Here is a 25,740-nt window from a genome sequence, read left to right as displayed (position 1 = left end):
CCTTTCTCTTGACTTTACTTACCAATTTTGCTATTATTCATTTTATCTTCTCTCAAAATAAACAAAATTACCTTGATCTCTCTCTCTCACACACACACACACACACACACACACACACACACACACACACACACACACACACACACACACACACACACACACACACACACTCTTTAGCTCCTCTGTGCCCTCATCATGGGCAACATTTTTCCCATTCCCCTTCCATTAGCAACTGAAGGTCATCTTAATGGGGCCACTGGCAGACCAGAGGAATTGCAATTTAAGACAAAGACAATTAGACATTGATAGGACAACCCACCCCCACCTCTGACACATCAAACCCACATGTCTATGTATGCACCCATACAAATCATTCAACTCCTCTCACAAATCCTTGGCTTCATTGTCATCATTCTCCCACTCTCAGTCATTCCATCTGCCATTCTCTCACTCAGTCACTCCATCTGTCCCTTTCAAGTCTCATTGACCATTTTGCTCATTAGCTTCTTACTCACAGTTGCCCACACGTGGAGAATGCCAGTGCTTACAGCTTCAGAAAATTGCTTATTTGCAGCTGGAGAAAACGGATTCAAATATATAAAGAGAAACAATGAAAACTGTGTACACGGATTCTACATTTAAAGCATTTGACTCTATATATCATGTGCTAAATGGTAAAAGAAATGTTTCAATGAAATTCATCACACTGTGTCTTAAATGGGTCTGCAACAAAAGCGCTTTGGCTGCTTTGCAGAGTTGTATATAAACATAACATATACAGAAATATGTATCTTTTGAGAGGGCAGCTGGATCACTGAAACAGGGCTAGAAGGAAGGAGGGACTCAGCTATATATTTCATATATTTAAGCCATGGTTTTAAACCAAAGCCTATAAATATATAAATAATACAAAAAATATATTAAAATTTGTCCACCAACCCGTTGACCTCATCTATGCAAACAAGTGTCTTATAGAGCAGTTCATTAGCACAGTGACCTTAAATAAAGCTTAACATGCCAAAGCAAAAAAAAGTGGTGCTTAACACAGGGTGGAGAGAAGTGAACAGGATGACTTCTGTCCGACCATGGTTACAAACATTATTATATTTCGGTTACTTTAGCTAGGTTAAATTTACTTTAGTCTTGTGGTAACCTAGTTGAAGAAGATGGAGTAGGTTTATAGCAGTGTTTCCCAGCCTTTTCGAGCCATGGCACATATTTCACATTAGAAGAATCACACGGCACACCACCAAACAAAAATGTCACAAAAAGCACCAGGTATAGCAGAATTGGCTCGGTTTGTCCCCAGCAGTGTTGGCCAAGTTACTTGAAAAAAGTAATCAGTAACTAATTACTGATTACTTCCCCCAAAAAGTAATCCTGTTACTTTACTGATTACTTATTTTACTTACTACTTATTATGCATCACTTATTATGCATCAAACAAACATTAAATTATATGCAACATTCACTCACCGGAAGAAATTTGTTTAACATTTAAACCTATTTTCTGCACATTCCTGCACATAAAATAAAATATTTTTTTGTGTTTACACTCAGTCTTTCAAATAAATACAAGTGAAACACAGCAGAAAATAAATAAAATCAAAGACTAGCGGTCCTGTTGCTCTATTTTCACCTGTATAGCGGGAGTGGGGTAGGTGGAGGTTTGCCCTGGTGCAGGTGTGCCGCAGCAGTCAGTGGAAAAATACGCGAGTGTCTCCGTGAATTTCACATTCTGTGGTAGCGCACTCGGTGCTTGCTTGGAAGTTAAGGGTTTTTTTCGCTGTAAAAAGAAGTTTTCTTCCCACGCAGTGAACAGCGGACGCTAATGTTTTTGTCACTTTTTACGGAATCAAACTCAAAGTAAGGTCAGTACTTCCACGCTTTAAATGCTGCACGCTCATACTCTCTCCCACACTCGATATATTATCAATTCTTGATCTGGACACAGCTATTGCCACAAATGTCGCACTCGCTTACATCATTGTCATGAGACACTCACAAAAGAATCACAGTTTTAGTAACGCAGTAACGCAGCATGCTTACGGAAAAGTAACGGTAATGTAATGATCTTTTTTGTAATAGTAATCACTTACTTTACTCGTTACTTGAAAAAAGTAATCGGATTACAGTAACGCGTTACTGCCCATCTCTGGTCCCCAGTATACTTTTTTTGCTTTCTTCTGACCACTACTCATGCTAGGGCCTTCATCTGGGTCGGAAATTTCTCCAGGACCACGTCAGATTGAATGCTTTTTCTTTTCAAATATTTATCTATTGCTATTAAGTGCTGCCTCTTCTCACAGCATGACTATTATGTAATTTCTTCTGTCTTCTTCTGTTTTACTGGCAGTTGGTAACCCATTTAATTAGAGCAGGTAGTTGTACTGCCCTCTAGTAGAAGAGAATATAATTGTTCTGCCCATTACGCCGGTCGCTTAGAGCACCAATCAGGTGGAACCAGATAATCTTCCACGGCACACCTGATCATTTCTCGCAGCACATAGTGGTTGGGAAACACTGGCTTATAGCATAAGCTGAAATAACAGTGTCCATTCCCAAATGCTGCATTTGCTTTCTATGGTACTGATCACAAACTAGAAGGATGTTATTGATATGATTATTGCCATATGATTTTATTTTTGCACTTTCAGTATGTGTGAGAGAAAGAGACCGACAGAGAGTGAGAGAATGTGAGATAGTGTGTTTGCTCAGGTACAATGTGGCGGCAAGAATCTAAAAAAATGCCTGCCCAGGGGCCTATCATAGAGATGACATACATGGCAGTCAGGGCTGCTAACCCACACATTTTATTTTAACAACTCTATTGTGAAATTAATTTGACGGAAAGTGAGTGTAAAGAAATCATGATTCGTATTACAAGGAAAACTTTCAGGAGGACATATAGTCAAAGATATCATAGCAGGATTGATTTGGTTCGTTAAATATTTTGCTTAAGATACACTGAAATGCCAGTTAAGTGTACTTGCCTGGTCTGTAAGGATAAGTAGCACTACAAGTAGGAATAGTCACAGTAAGGATTTAAATATATCGCTTCCTCGAACTCATTTATGATAGCTACTGCATACTACAGTTATAATACAATCTTCATGCCAGACAAACTTTAAGATAATAATAGTGATGATACTAATGATAATCACAATTCGTAAGTCTCTTTCAGATGTGAAAGATGGAAATGACTACACCTAAATAGATCATTTAGTCAGCAAGAGAATTCATTCTTATCCAAAACAATTGCTATTGCAGGGCTCATTTAACGCAATTTTGACAGCGTCTTTTTTATGTTTTGTTTTGTTTTTTGATGGAAAATCTACCGTACATACCATAATGATAAAATGGAAGCAATGGGGAAGGGAAGATAAATGCTGAGATATCTAAATAGATTATACCTTCTGTCTTCTATCTAGCCAGTAAGATAAATCCCCCTAGGGTATGACTCATCTCAGGAAGTCAAAGCAGTGGAATCTAGTGTTTTCCGGTAATGCGTACAACACCAAGTCGCGACTGCTTTAATTTGGAGGGCTGTCGTGTTGAGTCAAAGGAGGCTAGGAAGCACTCTTAGATTTTGTACATGTTTGCACGTGTATGTGTGTGTGTGCGTGCGTGCATGGCTGGTTGCATGGGTACACCTAACACAATCCCAGTTGATGAATAGTTTAGCTGAGTTTCATTCCATCTCATTAAAGGCGTTACATGTCTCTGTGGTTCTGGCTTCTTTCTAATCTCATTAAAGCTGTCAAAAAAAGAAAACCATCAGTGAGGAACCAGCAGGCCGAGATAAAGTTGCTGTCATAGCCCTTTATTGGATAAAAAGGGTGACGGTGTTTGGTCAAGTTAAATTATACGTCCCTGTGTGTGTGTGTGTGTGTGTGTGTGTACGTGTACGTTAGTGAGTGAGTGACAGAGATAAAGTGAGAGAGACAGACACAGAGACAGTGAAGAACATTTGTCTCTACACAACAATTTGCATAGGCTAGACTTACATCACAGATTGCCAGGAATGATAAATTGAATGGACAGGGAACAGTCTCACCATCATCAGACTATCACTTTCTCCTTCTCTCCATTAAGATATTACCTAGATGTGGCTTATTAAAGTAATTTAGATAGAACTTTCTTGATATCATGGGTAATGAAACAAGGTCTAAAAGGATTATGTCTGGGGTTTTTTTTCCGAAATAAACAGGATAGCTCATATGCTATCCTGTTTGACTCCAGAATGATGATAGGGTTATATTCAATAATAATGGTAATAATAATAATAGGTAAAAGTAATATCATACAGTACAGTGTGATTTCATGTGTTAAGCAACATAATAACTATCTTCACCACTAGGACATACATGAAAAACCCCTACACACTAGTTATGCATTTAAAATCTGTAAAGCTGGGCACAAAGGCACAAATGAATGCATGCCTATGCAGCATTATACTCCTTTATGGTTTAACTAATTCATGCATATAATAATTAAAGGCAAAAACAGTAATAAACTTGGCATCTTTGTTAAGTCTGTAATCTTATAAAATCAACATTATACACAATGAAAACCAATATGGCAACAAAATATTTACAACAACCTGCTATTACCGGAGCCAAGCATGGCATGTAATTATAACTGTCAAATCATTAAAATCACTTTTCCGATTTCTTTTCTTCTTCAGAGAACATGCTAGGAAAACAGAATTATGCTGTGATTGCCTTGTAGTCCAGGCTAATGATTCACTCTCAAACAAATGAGTGATGAGTAAGCGATGAGTGACATTTTTTTTTGCACACACACAAACACACACACACTGGTTTTGACTATTCCACGTGTGTGTCAATTTTCCTGCCAGAAGACAAGTTCACTTGACATTAATACATGTCAGTAAGTGAATGAGTCTCCACCAGTCCTGAGTTGAAACAGGTGCACCAGCTGGCAAAGCTTGAGAGAAGCAAGTCCCATCTCTACTTCCAGCTGGTCCTCCAAACATACTCACCCATTCCATAAACAAATGTCCTCACAGCTTGCATCTCCACCACTTCCTTCTTCTAACATTTTCCTTTAAAGCATTCCCTCTCATGTCTAACCTCTTTAATAATCCATGACTTCTTCACTTGCTAGATACATTTCCCTGTCTTTTTTATGCTTTTATTTTCTAGGTAGCGTTGTGATGGAAATACTAATTTTGCTCCAAGGGTACTTAACTCAGCACTAAACTCTGCTTAAGTGTTTCTTTCAAGTGTAGCTGTGGTGGCATGAAAGAGCAGTGCATGTGTCTCAAACTCACTTACATACAGTATGCTGTTTAGGTTAGGTCAGAACAGTCAACAACAACTCCCGTACAGTTGCTTATTTGCATTAAGTATGTAAGTGTAAAGGAATGTAGTGATGCAAGTGCACACTAAACCACTAATACCTCCTCAAGTACCAGTAACTCAGTAAATGAAAGGTTGACAATGAAGTGCAATGGCAGAGAATGTGAAGAGAGGAGGAGGTCCCAAATGCAGACATTTACAAGCGAGTGAAGTTGAACAGGAAGCAAGCTGTTTATCGAAGGCTGGAACAAATAACTACAAATAAAAGGCAAAATGAGAGACTGAGACTTGACTAACTAAACCGGGCAAACTGAAGCTAAGCTAAAACACAAGGAAACCAGAACATAAGACATGAACGAGGGAACTGGACCATGATGCAAGAAACACAGAGAGCCAATCAAAGGACAGAGGAAAACAGTCACAATATAATCAGAAGAGGGGAATTAGGGAAACTGGAAACACACAGGGAACAACTGGAAGGAGTTGACCTAACGACACAGAGGAAGCAAAACTAAACACACTAAACACAGGACGCGACACTGTCAAAGTAAAACAGGAAACACTAAGATGCAGACAGGGGAGACACGGAATGATATCATGAGGGGAATATGTAAACCAGAAAGGGAGACAAGACAGAGGGAAACACGGCTGTAATTTAAGAGACAAACACAGAGGACATGACAGACTCACGCAGGAAACAGGGAATGACACATTGACAAGAAAACACAGATCATAAGACTAACTAAACTTAGAACCTAACCAAGACTAAACTCCATACCAACTGTAAACAATAGAACTTAAACATTTCCCCAAACAGCAAAAAGGAGTCAAAAATACGAAAGACATTCAAAATGCTGCATCAACAATCCAGCACCCTGACAGGTTCAGAGCAGCAACGTACAGCGCCACGAAAAAGTTTTAACTTTTTTCTGATTTCTCAGCTTTTTTTTAAGATCAGCAAACAAATTTAAATTTTAGATAGCCTGCTTAAATACAAAATTCAGTTTTATATCATTATCTCATTTATTAAGGGAAAAGAGCTATCCAAACCTCTTTGGCTTTACCACCCTTGCCATCATGTACTGCCATCAAACTTTTGTTATAACTGTAATGAATAATTTATGCTTTATTGTGGAGGAATGTTATTTACTTATTTGTTTAAGGTTATACCAAAGCATTTTGGACACAGACTTTGACTAGGCAACTCTACAATTGTCATTTTGTTTTTCTTGAACAATTCAGACAATGACTTGCCTGTGTGTTTCAGATCAAAGTTGAAATTGTTAAACAATCTTACTGCCTGTAACAAGGTCAAATACCATGGATATCGTATTGCAGATCAAATGTAAGACAATGGTGACATTTATAGCCAGTGTAGGATAACATATTTACAACTGAGTATCCTCTTATATAAATTAGTTTTCAGGCTGAGCACTTTGAGAACGAGACAGATAAAAGGTTTAGGACCACAAGTTATCGGTTCATTGTGGAAACACTGGTGTTGTTATGTCTTTGTGGGAAGGTGATTTTGGTGTAGCTTTTATTTGATTTTTTTGTTGTGTTTTTTTTTTTTTGTTATGTGATTTGTTTAATTTTTGTTTTAAATTTTGGACTTTAAGTCTGGAATAAATAAAGATTATTGCTGAATCATGAACACAAACCTTAATGGAGACAAGTAAGCCTTGCAGTTTTTTAGATGATCTAGGTTTTTTATGGCCTTCTGAATAAGCTCTCAATCACTCTTGGTTCACCAGGTTCACCATACTTCCAGGTATCTTTTTTCCAACTGTGGATAATGGCGCTCATCTCATCCAAAAGCCTTAGAAATTGTATTATGGCCCTTTCCAGACTGATAGATGTCTTGTTTCTCACCTGTTTCCTTAGATCATGTTTCATGTTTCTCTTTAGATTAGAGAATTATGTACTGGTTTTTGAGGTATTTCAGCCTAATTCACTTTGTAAGACAGGCTCTATCAAGTGATGGAATCAATTTTTCACATAAGGCAAGGTAGGTTTGGAAAGCTTCCCCCCTTAATGGATGAAATCATCAAGAAAAAAAAGTATTTTCTGTTTACTCAGGTTATCTTTGTCTAATATTATACTTGTGATGATTTGAAGCATTTAAATGTGACAAATATGCAAATCAGGAAAGGGGGTTACATTTTCATGGGACTGATACACTGCAAAAACAGCTATACTTGAAACAAGCCAAATATTCTTAAATCTGACAAATTTTTCTTGTTTTGAGCAAAAAAAATCTGCCAATGGGGTAAGCAAAAGTTGCTTGACTAGAATTCTTAAAACTAGCAAATTAATCTAACTGCCATATGCCTTTTAACTAGACAAAATTGTCTAAAATGTATGCTTATTTGAAGAAAATGTGACTTATTATAAGTAAAAGACACTTTGATATTTAGAAAATCTGCACCTAAAATGAGTATTATGCTTTCTTGAACAAGCTGTTTTCAAGAATTATTTGCTTACTTTAAGATTCTACACCTTAATTTAGATTTTTCACATTAAACAAAAACACCTTACTATAGGACAAATTTTCTTAAAACTGAATTGTTTCTTTCTTGATTGAGCTAACTATAAGAATTATGTTTCGACTCTGAGAACAATAATCAGCAAAAATTCCTGAGAATAAGACACCATCTCTTCAAAAAGCTACTAAAAATAAGGGAATTCATCTTAAATTAAGACAGCAAAAGCACTCTTAGATTTTGCGCTTTTATTGACACAGCAATGGGTCAGTAACTCACTGAGGTCTGTTCCAGGAGAATCATGCCTAAAATTATACATTTCAGCAGGGTACTGTGTAACATGGCCAATATAAGAAGTGCATATTCCAGATACTCTTAAAATGAATAATAACAGTATAACACACTCATGGCTGGTATCAAAAATAAATTTTGCTGAAGCTTAAAACAATCACTATTTCAAATCCTATATTACATAACATTTTAGAAGAACAAGTTTAACGACCACACAAACAAACATGTGTTTTACATTTGAACAACTTTTCTATAGAAAAAAAAAACAACCTCACTGACTAACACTGAGTCTGATAAACAAGGCAGATGGAGTCTGTCATCTGGGAGACTCACTCAATGAATGACTTCCACTCACCAAGCGCCTTCTTGTAAGAGGGGGTTGAATCTCGGTCATGGATGGAGTCTTTGAGTATTTCAGTTTGCAAGACAGACAGCAGCGTGGAAATGCACTATGGATATGTGAGGTGGAGGGCATAGTAATATGCCATCAGATAGAGCAGTCCCTCATTAAGATCCTTCCGGTCAAAAGTGCTCACCGGTGTGGTTCCAACAGCTATCATGCAGTTGCCTTCAGAGACAAGCAGAACTGGACAAGCCAGGGGTCGCTGACGCAGGTAGCCTTCAGGGTCTTCTGAAGTCTACATGACAGAAAAAAAGAGTATTAGAACAAGACTGTAAGAAACACAATTTTTGAGTTGCATTACAGTTTAAAATAGATCAACTTTTTTTGTAGGTTTTATTAACATCAACATGTTATGGGGATCTGAACTTTAAGAATATTTGACTGACTCCACAGTAAAATATATAAAATGAAAACATGAGTAACTGCAAAATTCAACAATATATACACATAGAATATTGCAGCCTTACCTTTAGGACATGGAAAAAAGCCTCACTACAGATGCCCAGCTTCTTAGGTGGTACTGTGCTGGAAGGGAAAAGCATGGGAAGGGCTCTGAACACAGCTGCTGCATGTTCCACTGGTTTGAAAAAAGAAAAATAAGACAGGGCAACACCATTAAACATTGCAAATAATGTAATCTGCAAAGCATAAATGTAGACTAATCAAGATACTGTAGCATTACCTCCATCCAAAGTTTTTGGATGGAGGTAAGTGCTGGGTTCCTCTCTGAAGAAGTCACCATCTCCAGTAGTTGTTAGCGTTTTTTCAGCAGCAGTCTTGTTCTAAAATACAGTGTACATAGGGCTAATTTCACATAAAATTGCACAAGAACTTTAGGTCTCTAAATATGAAAGATAGTACAACAAAATATCAGTAAAGTGTTGAACAATAAAAAATATGTATATTTAATAAATGTGTAGGCCACTTGATTTAAATCAAAACTAAAGAAGATTCTACTGTCTATCTGTTAAGTGAGTATTGGTGGAATTATTTGAAACTGCATAAAACAAGCTGGTGTGTTCTCAGTTTTGTCACACAGCGATAGGACAGAACTTACTTCTTCACATTTGTGCACTGCAAGCCATAGAGCCCGACGCCTGAGGCAATGTTCAGGACCAGGAAACAGATCTTTGATGTCATCTCGTGAAAGTGATGAGAGCAGGTCTTCTCCAACATTTGCTTCTGCAATAGGAGTTTCCAATTATCACTACATTGCATCATCCTCATGTGCAAGCCAGCTGACAGCTTTGCTTGGGTAACAGACAGGATACATAGGAAACATAATTTAATATTTACCATTTAAAACCATGACTCTATTCCATTATTCTCCCTCCTCACTGCTCCACAGGTTCTAAATTACCTTCCTCCTATTGACTGGTAAAAGTAATATATTTGTGATACATCAATTAAATGCATGTATACATATAAATGTATTTTTTTTTTTGCTTCCTGGGCTAAAGTGTATAATGAAATAACTTCACTAATAGAAATTTGAAACTCCTACAATTTCTGTAAAACTGGCATTAACTTATGGCACTTTGCACACTTGTTGAATAAATTCACAGACACTGAAACTAATAACTGGACATGAATTCTTTCATAACTTTCTGCACTAGCATATTTAAAAATGCTAATGCAACTAAGCTAACCGCACAGCTAAGCTAAGCTAACAACCGGGTATAGCCTGCCATGCTAGCGACTTAACATGCAACATACCAGAACACAAAACATAGAAAAAACAAAACAGTCACATACCTTTCAGGTTGGCAATTGTTATTTCGTCCAGTTTTTCCATAGCGTGCCTTAATTTCTTCACACTGTACCAACTGTATCGCATCTACACCCAGACCCCAAAATCCTGCAATCCAACCGCTTAGGCACGGAGCTAGAGGCGGGAAGGTGGGCTGTACCAACTCAGGAGTATGGGGTTGTGTACGGAAATGGTTTAGTTCGCTCTTTTATACCTATAAAATGATATATATTTAAATACTTGACTATTTAGTTAGATTATGTTCTGTAAATACTGACGTGTGGGTGCTGTTACTTACTACAGCTGTTATAAGGCACTGAATTAGGATAGCCATTCCTACCCCATAATGGAATAATCCTGGTTATCTTGACTTTATGGGAAAAGTAGTTCACAGACCAGTAAAACAAAATGATTTGGCGCTGTGTTATCTACATCGTTTTTGTGGGTCTGACCCTCAAATCCCTACTGAGTCATATTAATTCTGCACATAGCCATAGTCCAGATTTCCGTGAAGATTGTGGCATAGATGGATGTGTCAAAGAATATCGTGTTTACAGCTAATTTTGGTATCACATTCTTCGAACACACTCCGACCACCTTGCCAATGGACGATGCAGCGGATCGATTAGGACACAAAAATCTGTAAGGTGAGACTGACTATATACTTTAATATCTTTGAAAATAATCATATAAAATATTCATGTTAGATGTCTACTTGTTTTTACAGCTTAACAGTAGATATGTTAATGCTTATTCCTTATAATCCACAACAATGCTATCTATTTATAAAGAATATTCTGATAGTGTTTAATTTCTTCTACTAGAGAAAACAACATTTTGTATTTTTTTAAACTTTTGTTTTAAATAAACCAATTGTCATGGTCCGCAGTCTCCTTGGTTGTTTGTGTTTATTAATATTCATTGTGTCAGTTAGTTTCCTAGTTATTTGTTAATTATTTCCAGTGTTTAGGTGTTCTCTGTACCTCCCTTGTCTTCAGTGTATTGTCCCTGGTTCGATATTCGTGTTTATTCCTGTTTTACTTTGATAGTCCCTGCCCTGCATCGGTGTATTCTCCTCCTGGTCTCTTCTCATCTGATTAGTGTCAGCTGTGTTTCGTGCCTGTCTGCCAATTCCTCGTTTCCTTTTGTGTGTGTATATTTAGTGTGTTCTTTGTCGGATCGTCTGTATTCTCTCCTGTGTTATCATCTGTGTTCCCTCCCTGATGTTTTCATGTCTTATGTTCCTTGTTCAAGGTTGTAAGGTTTTTGCAACATTTTCCATGTTTCCTGTGTTCTTTAGTTTAGCTTTCCCATTTTAGGTTTTTGAGGATTTTTCAAGGCTTTTAAACTACAGTTAAGCTGCCAAATAGCAATGAGCATTAAATGAATATCCATTTATTAAACTCAGCTTGAAAACATGCATATTTTAGAGTAAATTATAAAATGCAGTATATTTCTGACATTAAATTTTTTTAGAAATTATCAGTGTACCTTGTATTTAATTTCCTTATCCGCAACTAGTCAATTAATCAACCAATCTCAATTGCAGTTCTAGGAGGGAACCCTCATCAGCAGTGAACAGAAATCTGAGTAACATGTGGGCATACAGGACTGATTCAGTGGTGGAAAGCCAGCCAACAATGATATGATATGAGATTCCATTCCATATTACAGTTTCACACACAAAGATATGACATGTGCGGTCATGAAATATTACCTGGGTGATGTAATTGGACTACACGTGAGCTCAACATATGTTTTATAAAAGGTACACTGCTTTACATGCATGAACTGTATTTTCAGGTTATTGTTTTGGACAGTTTTGTGACAATTTTTAAAATGAAGTTGTTGTTTTCCTATAAATTCTGACAGTTGAATGCGATTTTAGCATTGCCATAGTATAGATATACTGATGCTGATCTATTATTCTGTTTGACATGGCCTAAAGTGAATGAGTTGTGCTGTTTCTGTTTTTCAAATGGGCCTGTATTTCATGTTTACCATGTGCTTTTAGTTCCTGCCTTTGTTCATATACTGCATATTGTGTCAAACTTGACAGCAATTATATTAAACTTTAGTGTCAATAAATACATTTCTTAAACTGAGCAGCTGTTTAAATGCCCTTACTCTTGAAATGAGAAAAATAATCTTATTTTTATTCTGGAAATTCAACCAAACCATTGTCATGCCTTGTAACTGGTAAATAAAGCTCAAGATGAGCTGAAATATCCTTTTAAGGAAAAGTTAGACATATTTTCCTAGAATAAGCTTTATTTTCTTGTCCAAAACTTGCTTGTTAAGAATATATTTTCTTTTTAGGCAAAAAATAAGAAAAAATGTCCATAAACAAGGTTTTTTTTACTTTCTTGAAAATTGTTTTTTGCAGTGTAGTGAGTTGTTATTGGCATTCACCATCTGAAAGCAAATTTATTGTTTGGCTAGGGAGTGTTATTGATTACAGCCTCTTGGTAAAATGAACTAGTGTCATGACAACTGGGAAAGAAGTAATTAAATGATATTTAGGGACCACAGACGAGCAGTTTAAATGTGTCCTAATGTTTTGTTTTGTTCTGTTTTTTCAAAATAAAGCACATTGTTAAAATAACACATTTTTTTGTATGTATGTATTTAATAATTACAAAATATAACTTACTGTACACAAATATATGTTTGCGTACACTTGCCTAATGTCATATATCAGTATTCTCAGTATCAGTATTCTCAGTATCAGTATTCTCAGTGGATGCGTTAGATCAGTTTTGTTTTTTGTTTTTTTAAATTGGTGTTAATAAATACAGCATTGATCCTTGTTTCACTTCAATCACTATACTCAGTCTGGTGGAAATAAAAGATGAAATTTTAGACACTGTTTACTATTTTTAGAATGCCCAAGATTCCACAGTATAGCATATTATTATGGTGGTTTATATTATTGAAAACATCCCAATGCACCACAGCAGTTTGTTAGAGTGTGCCTACTTCTAAGTAATGTAGCAAACATTTCCCTATTGGAAAAGGCTAACAATCCAATTACTAAAAGGCAAAACCTCACTAATTAATCATAGTAACATGTTTGGGTTTCTGTAAGAGATTGATGAATTTCCCATCACATGTACCTTAATTAAACCGTGCCTAGGACATGTTTCCCACCCTCTTTTTTTCCTTGAGGTTGCATTGTCTATTGGATACTCTTTCAACACTCAGCATAAAATAGTGGGTTACATGTTATAATTACTTTCCAGACTAGCTTTTTACTTATTGGCTAATTTGTCCCCCGATGATGAATTCAAGCCTTGCCAGTCCATGGTCCTTTGAAATATGCATACATAAAAATAAGTAGATTTATGTTATGGAACAATGTAAACACTTCACGTTTTTGCTGTATAAGCGCCAAAGAAAATAGATGAATGTTTTTTATTTTTTTTATTTTGCTGTACTAACTAGTAATTTATCATCACCCTCTCTTCAGCAAGATGGTTAAATCAAAATTAAAAAAACAAAAGGGCTACAAAGTCACACCAAGACATTCCGTCTTTAAATATAGTCCATAAAAACATGGCTTTAACAGCAGTACAATTGTTTATCAACAATGTGATTATCTCTCAAGAGAACAGTTGTAAAATTTCATCTCAAATTGGATTTCTCAACTACAAGAAATCCTATAAGACATGCCAATGAAGAGGAAGGACTGCAGGGCAAGTCTCATTAGGGCTAGAATATTTTAAATTCACCTTCTTTTGAGATGCAAGGACAACAACAGTGACTTTAATTTGTTTCAGATTACTTTGGTGACCTCTGTGACTCTACAAATAATTAAGGTTGCTATCTATCTTATTTTCAGTCTTTTATTTGACTGAAAGGACTACGTCGGTTTTTTGGAATTGATGCTCCGTGGCCATCCAATGATCAGTTGGAGAAGTTTACACAATTAAACTGTGGGGTGCTACATCTCCTTTTTGTTTCATCAAGGCTTCTGGCAATTACACCAAAAAAAAAAAAGGCCTGAGGTTATTTAAATCTAAAGCCATTTCCTTCTCATTTATGTTGAGAAAGAGTCACACAAAGTCCCATGAGGTAAGTGGTTTCTTCACAGTATAAATAATTCATTTCAATGTTATTTTTTTTAGAGGTTTTTGCTCATCTACTGGGAATAACATTACATCTAACTGTTGTAAAAGTCTCAACAGTAAAGAGATTTGTTTCATGCTGAGGAACCAAAGAGCCAAAAGCAGGAATTTGTCAATTACTTCACAAACGTTATGACATCTTGTGCTTTTCTTTCAAAGTCAGTTCTTGAGAGGGTGAGAATAATAGCATCATGTAACTCTGAAAAAGCATTAAATGAACGTTATATGAATGAAATGGATTGATACAATATAAAGGTGTGATGTCAAGCACGTTATTTTATTATCTGCTATTAACTGGAGTTAATAAGCTCTTATTAATAGTTATTTTTTTTAAATAAAAAAGCCTATTTTCATTGCTAAAACATCAACATCAAAGCATCATTCTTTTGTATAAAAATATTGGAAGCTGGCAGTGCTACCCGTCAGGCTCCTAGTAGATGCACCTATGATATTCGTTCAGGTCACCAGGATTTGAACTCAACCCAGAGTTTTAGTAGATGCATCTATTGTATTAACTTGAAAGTCTTATGTCGACTCATTTATTGTATTCACTTACACAACTCAATTGTCCACGCTTCCCGCCCGGCCAATGGGGTAACGACAATACCCCATCGACATTTTACAGCTTTGGAGTAAAACTGATATGGTACAATAAACAACAGATACTTACAGGAAGCACAGAAGTGAATAAGGCTGATATTGCTTACATACTAGCCAATCTGGGATGTATGTTGACAGATTCCATTAAAAACCAAAAATCCCTTAAGTAGTTCTCTACCTCGGCCCTCTGAGAACTGCAGCAATGTCCCTTTTGCATTTTAAATCCTACTAGAAATGCACAGCGCTTTAGAAATTTTTCAGTAATGCTAACACATCAATGTGGGCTCTGATTCAATTTTCTGACAATCCACACAAGGGGTTTACTCCATGTAAGACTCCTTGTTGAAAGACTTTCTCCCGACATCTCGTTTCAGATTCCCATGACACCCCAAGGAACAAATAGAATATTGCCAACACAGTGTTACAATTCAAGCAAGACGCTAAAATTGGAGAATGAGTCAAGGAGAGAGGGATTGGTTTTTTTTTTGTTGTTGTTTTTTCATTATTCCTTATGTTTTGGGACACATGAAATAATTCACGGTAGTTCTTCAATTTCGTTTATTGTTTATCCATATGCATTTGTCACAGCACATGCTTTGTAAGCTTCTCTTGAAAATGTTAAGCTGTTATTGTGAATAAAGTAACAGCAGTCCTGTTACAGAAATCAAAGCTTTGAGTATTGATAGTTTACAGCTCCTGCTGCTGTACTGTTTCATAACATTTAAACAGAGAATACACAAAAAACAATACACTGATCTTTAAATATTAGAATATAGACAGATTTGATTTCATTTACTTTACTTACTTGCAAAGTACTACGAAACCATTGCTGGAATCATTGCTGTGAGAGCCTGATTTTGCCCTTTTGTTTCCTCTGAACAGAGCTTCACTGACAACTTTGTGTTTTAGTGTTTACTGTTTAACATATTTCTTGCAGGGCCTTTGAGGTATTAACGTATGAAATTAGCTCCCTACCAAGTTGAAATCATCAGTATATTTTAATGTTTTTTCCTTTTGCAAAAAGAAAAACTTGTCAACATTGTTCAATTTCAGATGGTACCTTTTCATTGTCTTCCTCTTTGCATTTTGCTTATTGGAGTGTTTGCATTTTATAGCTTATTCACTGTGTGTACCTATCCAATGAATTCAGATGGAAATATGCTAGTGGCTAAATTTGCTTTTATGAGAACGGGCTTCATTCATTTGTATTCACCCATTAACTAGAAAATACATGTGCATGAAAATACCACTGGGTTCATGAATTACCGTATTTTATTCTTACTATTGTGCATGTGTCAGTCAGAATCAATCTAACCCAACAGACCTGTACAATCTGTATACTATCTGCATACTGCCAGACCCCCATATCTCTATGTAAGGTGAAGCTGAGAAAGCATTTGTGTTGTAAGAGAGGATCCTGCATTGCTGAGGCAAAAAAGCAGGAGAAAGTCCAACTGAAGAAACTGAAACAATATTGTCTGAAGAGCACTGAATGAGGACCAGAGATCGTTTGAAACCGAAACTGAAAATTATTGAAAATTGACACTTCCAAAGTAAAAACTGGTGTTTTTTTTTTTAATTTACCCCTTATTTATACAGGTAGTCCCATTGAGACCCAATGTCTCATTTGCAAGAGAAACCTGTTCCAGACAAAAATATTAAAATGTCATATTAAAATTAAATAATTATTAATTTAAAAACAAAAAAACAAAACAAAAACTAATGTACATAGTCATATTAAAAACAAAAACAACTTCCCAGAGACGATTTCACAAAAACATTTGTATGTATTTTGAAGTCTGCAAGTGAAATCAATTGAGAAAGCTTCAAATCCTTTTGCAACATGTTCCATGAAGATGGGGCAGAAAAGGAGAATGCCTTATTCCAATCTCTGCATGAACTGATGGAGTGATGAATGTAGGTGTTTGTGGACAATGACGCTTAAGTGTTTACCAAGAAGCTCTAGAATTTACAGTTCTTAAAACAGCCTCTTATTTTGCATGCTTTTTGTATTGTGTTGCAACTTACCCCTTGTTGTGCCCTTTAGTCTCCAACTCTTTAGTTTACCTCAAATGTCTTTTGTGAAGTAGACATTTTTGAGGTTTTAGTTTTAAAACCTTTTGTGTACATTGGGACCAAATGGGCCTCATCACAGTTTACATTTAGTTAATTTCTCTTCACAGCACCTATTTCATGGTGGAAAACCTGAGATGTATGTAGACATATATCTCATATAGACTTTCTTTTTTTTAAAACAAACAAAATAATAACGTAAATATGCAAAGAAAATTATGTTTTATGGAATCTGTGGCTTCATAACCAGGGAAAAAGGACTGTTTTCTATTTGCAAAAAAATATGAGTTATAATCATATCTTTGGTCTCTGTTCTTTTGCAGCCCTAATTTCTTCCCCTGTGTTTTTCTATAACGCTGCAAATAGAGATAGCCTTATTAAATCAACTCTGGTGTGTTGCCATTTGTTAGCACATCAATTAACACAACAGGCCAGTGTCAGCACCCTACATCTACTGTTCAAAATTGATTTGGGGATTGTAATATTGACACAGGAGCAGAAAGCTTGATTGAAGCTACAGGGGAAAAAAAAACTCCCAGCAAAATTCATTAACACACTCCTTGTTAGCTTGTAAACAATAAACAAAACTAGTTGTGTGTTATTCGTTATAAGCTCTTGAGAAACATAATATTACCATAGTTTAATTAATAAACTAATTTATTTGACTTCGATGCAGGTACAAACCTATGTGAACTTTGCAACCTCTCCAGCTGAGGCCCTTTTCTCCATATAGATGTGCAATAACCAATAATGCTTGGTTATTGCTTGCAGACATGCTGAGAATCAGCAAAGAAGCAATGCCAACATGAGACTGCTGCCAATAATGAGCTAAGAGCAGGTACTCACCAGGCACCGTCTGTGCTGTGGTGCCATTTCAGCACTGGCCAGTTTAAATGGCCACACATCTACTAACCAAATGGCCTTCAGGAGGAGCCAAGAGGGGCTGGCTAACTGAGCAAGTGAATGACTCATCGTGCACAGCCACATGGTTTCAGTAAAACAACACACAAAAATAAGGCTAGATGCTTTAGATGAAGCACATTAGAATTCACATACAATATCACATGCATCCAGACTCCTAGAACAGATACAACTTAACAATACTGAAGCTTGGTAACTGTATGAAAACTATGGTGTAAGAATTGGCAACATAATTTTACAGTTTGGGGTCATCAGTAAAGGTTATGCTTTATTTTGAAATTGTTCAATTTTCCTACCTCTAATATCTATGATTTATATGCAACACTTCAATTAATTACTTTTAAACTTCTATTTAGCAACAAAATGGGAAATTTTTAGAATTAATAAGGGGTATGTTATATCAGCTGTTAGAAATCCATCCAGCCATTCTCTTCCCAGCTACTATAGGGTGAGAGGCAGGGTACACTCTGGACAGGTAATTCAATTCCCCTTCTTTGCAAGCCAGTGTGGCAGAGAGCACATTAATGTTGGTGGTCTATTGAGTACACATTATTCTTCAAATAAAAGAAAAACTGTGGTCTTATATTTTTATTACTTATTCATGGGTCCACAATTATGCTAACAAGTAGCATAGCTTCCAAATAATATTCTGCATGAAGTTCAAAAATCAAAATGCACTCAACTGCTCAATGTAGGCACTGAATGGGTCTGTTGAGAATAACTAAAACAGTCCAGTGCATTTTAATGCTAAGAAGATATTTAATCCCTTGTGCAAGGACATATAGTACAAGTAACCCTATGGTAGCAGGGTAACATGTTTTTGAAACCAAAACCTATATAATCCCTTAAATTCCTAATGTTAGCCACCTTGTTCAGGTCTTTGTTTATTTGTTTAGGTTTTTTTCGCTAAGAAAACTGAGAGCTAAATTCTTTAATTTAAGTGTTAAAATGTTTAAACTTTGTGTTGCGACTGCTGTTGTAATGTTGTGTTATATGCAAATCTCAGTGTGTAGGTGCCTTTCCGTGATTGGTGGCTCCAGAGGGCGGCTCATACGGATTGGCTAGCTACCTGTAGACAGCTTATATGATGACACCGCCATGGACGGCCAGTCATTTATCCTCGGCTCATTCCAACCAGCAGGCCTTTTGTTACTTGCCCAGCGCTGTTCACTTAAGTAGGGGTGGACTGCCTTTTTGTTGATTGTAGTTTTCTCATGTTTTTTCTTAGTTAGGGAGGCACGTTGCTGTCATTTGGTCTGTTTCTTTTGAGAAGGTAAATTTGTTAAATCCTCGAGATTGGCTCCTTTTGTTTGTTGTTTTGACGTCAGCTCCTACTTTTTATTACAATAAAACTATGATGGAAGAGAGAGTGAAGCAGGGTAATGTAGTTCATTGCAAATTAAAATGACACATCAGTCAGTTTTAATTTCTCTATATGTCCTACTCTAGTTCTTATTTGTTGTTTTCAGTTACATTTATGTCCTTCACTTTTTCTGACTTTTATTCTATATTTATCCCTTTTCTCCCATTATATAAATTAAGGTCATTGATGCAAACATGGATTATATGCAGCCCATCCTAATGCAACTGATACTGGGATTTATCTTGTAACACAGGTTGGGTGGACAAATTGTTTATTCAGTGTTATGCAATTAATCTGTTTTGCCATTTAGAATTTCTTTATTGTTAAAGATAAAATGGGTAATCTCTATGTATTTGCATATGGATTAGTAGAATGGTGCCAAAATCCTTATGGAAATACACTTGGACATTTTTCAGTTCTTAAGAAAACATGAGTACTATTTTTTCAATTTCTCACCATCATATTAGTATAAATTCTGAGCTTATTCAGTACTTCGTTTATTGGAATAGATTTTTTTGGCTTCAGAAATTTTTCATAGACATAGCCAATAAAAATGAATGCAACACATGAAACTGGAAATTATATTGAAAATAATTTGCCCATGAAAGCAATATACTTTATGTATTATGCTTTCACGTTCTTAATCCCTGCTAATGTAAAGAGATTGCGGGTCTGTTCTCCCACGCAACCATTTCTGTTCCATAGCTTTTTTTATTCCTCTGGATCTTTCCACAGTGAAATTAATTAAAGACACACGGAATAACGTATTGAAATAATATTCCTGGCAGAGAAAAGTGATTTTATAAATACAATTGCCGGTCCTTTTAATAGCATCAAGTGCTTTGGAAGATTAGGGACAAACAAGGATTCATGCATTGTGTCTTCATTTACAGATTATCCTATTCAAGTGGATTTGTTCATTAAACTCGCTAACCACAAGGAATCAAAAACATTTTTGTTCAAGGGTGGCACAGAGAAACTTCTGTCTGAATTTCTTTTAAAATTTAAATAATGTTGCTAAACTGGCCTTATTTAATGCTACTAATGTTGTGTAACAGAAAGGATGTTAGTGCTTTTAAGTGGAAGTGGAGCTATTTCAGATATATTCAGCCATGTAATTTAGGGCTAATGTAGCTAATGTACCATTTTCTTGGCACTGACAGACAGTCCAGTCTTCCTTCACTCGTCTTTCCTATCCACATGGGCAAATTAACACATAATTGTACAACATTTCTGCACAGCTAGGGCACCCTGTGGGTTCCACCTGGTGTAAGCATCTCATGGTGTGGTATTCAAAGAGCCTCTCTTCCTCTTCTCATGCTACTCCCAGGAAGTAGAGGCCATGTTAAAAGAAATAAGTCATTTTCTAAGTGTTCAGTGGGCTTTTATACTGTACACAAGTTATGACATCACTAATCTTGACTTTAGAAAATGGCAGGACAGGAGTGGAGGGAGGAGAGTCTGGTTGATATATCATTTTCCATCTGGTCTATTTTTGGTCACCTTTGGATCTTTACCAAGAAACATTTCCTGGGGGCCATCATTGTCTAATTTACGTTGTCATATAGACCATACATGATGCGTTGAATACACCTGTAAATGTCTGGGCACGGAAACGTAAAATACATACACAAAAAGGAAATTGTGAAACACGTAAAAATATTTACAGTATTTGTGTTACTACACTATCCCATTTGTCCTACATATTGCGTGTACCCTTCTTACTTCCTGCTACCCCCTTTGCTATACCTCTGAGGGCAGCTGGTATTGTCAGAAAAATAGCAGCGAGGTAGAAGTAGCCAAGGGTATAAAGCCTGCTCTTTTGGTCCATTTTCTCTCCCTCTAGGGAGCTCCATCTTCCTCATGATTTTCTTGCTGTTTTCTTTTCTTGCAGCCTTATTCAATGCACATTTCAATCTGCCATCCATATACTCCATAGGTAAATTTCATCTGTAGTTTTTCAGGCATGCAGCTAATTGTAGTCTTTGGAGCTTGAAAAAGAAGGCGAGTAGACTTCTTTAAACTTAAGCAGCCCCAAAATTGACTTTTATCTCAGGGAGTTTATAACAACATTAAGGACAATGTTTAAAGAAGTCCAGTCGTCGTCTTTTTCAAGCACCCAACATTGCACATGTAGCAACACATTTGTAAGAACCTTTGCTATATCTTGATGTATGCTGATCAACCAAGTCACTGTCAAAAGAGACTAAATGAGACATTCTGTTTTTTAAAAGCATTAAAAATGTCTAACATCAAACAAAAGTGAGAACATAAATAATATTCATAACCAAATATGGATGACCAAGACAATAAAGAGTCATGTATTTGGTTTGTAAATGTGTTTGTATGTGGATGCATATTTCTATGTACTGTATCTATCTAATCCTTCTGGGTCTTTGCTGGTATGTGATATTCATTCATAATAGAATATACTAAATGCCTACATTCATCAGTTGGCTTTATATGACATTTGAATCAGGAAAATATACCCGATGAGAACTGCTATTGATATTAAGGTGTAGAAAAAGCAGTTTTCCTCACTGGTGATTTTTCTGTGAGCGTGAAGTGAGAAGTGACGCTGTTAAAAAGCACAAGACGGTAGCCACCTAGTGACAGTCAGTATGACCTTAACTCCATATCCTGAGTAGTGTTAAAAAGAAACCGAACTGCAGTTGTTTGTGTCTATGCTATGTGAACACATGGCCTCGTTAGAAGATTTAAAATGATTACAGAATTTACACTGGGAATGTCTGAAAATTGTTTTATTGTTGAAAATCTAGAAAAACTGTGCACACTCGTATTCAGCAGATTTGCTTTTTGAATCTTGGGCTTTGTGACAGCAACGTGACATTTTTATCTACACTCACTTTGTGTTTTGCTCACTTAATGAATGCTTTATCAAAATTTCTTTAATTATCTACAGATTCCTGATGTAGATGCATAGCAAAATTGCTTTTACTATATGTGTTTATCCAACCTATATTAAACATATTTCTGAATAGACTGCACAAAAGAGAATAATTAATTAAAGAGCTTAATGTATTCATCTAAGAAAACAAAAGACATTACTACACAAAGTTGGAACATATGCATTTTGTTGATTAGCTGCCAGTACATTTTTTTTAAATCACTGTTGAATGGAATGATAACTATAGCTAGAACATTTTTTTCAATTTGTGGGAAAATCTGGCTTTTAGCCCAGAATTTTAAAACAGTTTCTTACAATAGATTACGCTCATTCTAAGACCAAAGCAATGCATTAAGAAAATGTGTTTTCTACGCCCAAAGTAGACAAATTATTGCAGTTCTAAATGTCCCACAAATGGACATCAGTGGTTGTAGCAGATCTGTACGTTTGTTTTTCTTCATCCAACAACCTGTTTGTACATAAGGAGAAAAGAGTGTGCTTTCATGATGATACCTAATGACACCACCTTATTATCTGATGTGTAATTCTTTTAATTCAACCAATGTGTTTCTCACATTAGTACACATCGAAGTCCACTAATGCATGTACTGTATCAATAAAGGATTAAGATCAGACATTTTTGGGTCACTGCTGTCCCTTAAGGTATTGCTAATATTTTTCTAGATTATTTAGACCAGGGGTCGGCAACCTTTCTGATGATGAGTGCCATCTAAAATTTCCTCAGAAGTCAATGTGCCATAGAATTGCACTAGCAATACATTTAATAATGCTTTATATCAACAGTTACACACTATATAGAACAACTTTATAGAATTATATTTGTTCGCAGATGTTGGCAGCTATCAGCGAATAGTTTTCCACTATTTTGAAACAAAAAAAAAGGACACATTTTATCCATAACATGAACTCCATAACTGAAAATGCACTGTACAACAGAAAATGCAAGTGCTATTTATGGTCTCCTCACAACAATGATAAAAAAAAAAAAAAAACTGGACCAATATGGCATGTTTGTTAAATACAGGGATACTCATGTTAATGTGATCTCTGGTTTCCCACTCAGAGACACAGGTCTCTGAGTGTCCTGCATTCAGAAAGCTACCTGAGTACTCTTCGTGTGAGAGAAAATCTGCTCACACTGATATGTAGAGCCAAATACTGTCAATAAGGCCTCTGCAATGTTCTGAAGACAGTTAAACTTGTCAGGTAGTGATGTCCAGCAGGTGAAAATGCAAGCCCCATGAACACACACAGCTATGGATTCCAGCTGCGTTCGTAGTTCTGCAAACCTTGACCCCGACAGAGTCGAGTTTTTCAGTTCAATCAGCTGAATTTCGATGTCCTCTGTGTCCAGCCAGTTAATGCGAGACAAATCCAGCTCATTAAATTTCTGGTTTGATACAACTTGTTGGTATATGTATGATTTATATACATTTTATATCAGATAAAAACTTTGGTTGTAAGATTCAGATAACTATTTATTAAAAGCTGGACATTTTAAATGAGAATAAGAAAGAAAAGTATTTCTTTGTGCCCCCCTTTCCCTGTTAATGAGACCCGCCCCTGCACAGTTACCAGCCGTCAGCTACAAAGGATCCTGGTGTTATTTGCCTCTCAGAAACAGTTCATAACTTTCGGTTCAACTCATTTATGTCACCTAAAAGGTAAACCTGTTTCTCTATCACCTGTTCAGCTCTGATGACTCAGTAAGGACATCTCCTGGTTGCATCTTCATGTTTCCCTCTCACCACATATCCAAACCGATATCATAACTGATACTGATGACTTGTAGACAATAAAGTGAAAGTGGGGAAAACCCCCCTGAAATAAGTACTTTTAAATACAGGTTTATTTAATATTTCATATTACTTTTTGGTCTCTTATCAATATTTTTCGCACAGACTTGACAATAAGTCCAGTATCTTCCTGATTTAAATTCTGCCTATTCTGCAATCCAAACTAGAAGTTTGTACCCTCTTATTTAAAAATCTACTGCTAATGTTATGTCTGAGAGAAATAATCAAATGGGATATTTTCATGAAGTATGAGTCACCATAAGAGCTAAGAATTAGTTTCATTTTCTAACCATAGACAAAATGCATGTTAGAGTTTGGGTGATTTCCTCAACAAGTAAACCAGAGGCAAGACACACATATAAGCACACATAATCATAAGGGCACACACAGTGGGACTGGCTGACAGTATCTTAAGTCTAATCAGAATCTTAATTAGTCTGCTAGCAGCGTCCCATTAACATATATTCCTCCTAATTAACTAGGGACACACACATGCAGAAGAAGAGAAGCAGAGGCAGAGAAATTAAAGATGTTTCATGAAGTTACATAATATGAGAAAATAAATTAACAAAGTAGAATAACAAAAGTAAAGCTTGAATCCACCAACCTTATTCTGCCTTTCTCATAGGAAAAGGTTATCTCAATAGATACGGTGGGAAAAGAGCTTTTCAAGCAAAGTCAACTAACACATTTAACCATTACTTTACTCTAGATAAGGAAAAGGAATGTGAAAGTAATTGGTCAGTTATCTCACAGGTTAGTATCAGACAACAACTGAATAAACACAGATTTAATACATAAAGTATATAAAAGGAAAGCTGAGTGGAAGAGAAAGATGTGTTAGGAACAGGGGTACGAGGAACACAGATGACCACAGGCTTCAGAAGATTGTCAAGAATCATCATTTCATGGGTAGGTGCATCAAGTGCCGCTATGCACAGATTTGTACAGGAAATGGGCTACAACTATTGCATTCCTAATATCAAGCAATTCCTAAACCAATGTCAGAATAATCTTACCTGGGCTAAGCAGAAAAAGAACTGGAACAGATTCTGTAGCTGATTGCTAGAGTTGAGTCTTGGATTATCAAAAATTGAATCACATAAGCATTTATATAAAAATGGAAGGTGGGCTTTTATATTAGAATACACTGAAACACACACTAACACGCGCACATATACTTCCGGTGTCTATATTTATCCAGATGCTCTAACACAAAGTCATACTTTTGTATTGCAATTATCCCTCAACACTGAGTCACCATTAAAAAAAATGCTGGTTTGATATATTGGCTGAACAGTCACTGCTTCCCTTTGTAAGTTTAATCGCAAACTGAAGACTGTGGGTGATGACCAAAAAAGGTGTTGTGGGTGAAAGATAAAAAGACACATTTCACACTCGTTCTAATGTCTTTGTTGCGATGCCAAGCTTGCCTACCGCTCTATGTCATGACTCATGTACTCCTATTCAGAGCCACAAGAGCTCTATTTCTACACCACGGTGGCTCTGTTTCAAATCTCAGCATAACATTCTGCTTGTGTGGAATGGAAAAGGTTATGCATAGTTACATACAATTTTGTTGCTATCACATGCAAGTTCTTTTGATTTATCTGGCTTTGGCTGGACTACAGTCATGTTAAAACATAGGTGTGTGTGTGTGCGTGTGTGTTTCATTATAAT

The 25,740-nt window shown here is 36.2% G+C and overlaps 1 protein-coding gene across 1 annotated transcript; it reads right to left on the bottom strand.

The window, feature by feature from the left end:
- Positions 1-7,908: 7,908 nt before the first annotated feature.
- Positions 7,909-10,426, bottom strand: LOC308387160 (uncharacterized protein). The gene is made up of 5 exons (XM_080867054.1): positions 10,257-10,426; positions 9,559-9,683; positions 9,184-9,283; positions 8,969-9,078; positions 7,909-8,736 (listed from the first exon to the last, which is right to left on the bottom strand). The coding sequence occupies exons 1-5, from the start codon at positions 10,336-10,338 to the stop codon at positions 8,548-8,550; spliced, it is 606 nt and encodes a 201-aa protein (XP_080723180.1). The 5' UTR covers positions 10,339-10,426; the 3' UTR covers positions 7,909-8,547.
- Positions 10,427-25,740: the final 15,314 nt, after the last annotated feature.

Source organism: Rhamphochromis sp. 'chilingali' (assembly GCF_963969265.1).
Source record: "Rhamphochromis sp. 'chilingali' genome assembly, chromosome: 19".
NCBI lineage: Eukaryota > Metazoa > Chordata > Actinopteri > Cichliformes > Cichlidae > Rhamphochromis > Rhamphochromis sp. 'chilingali'.
Note: the sequence above shows the minus strand (reverse complement) of the source record. Positions and strands in the feature narration are given on the sequence as shown.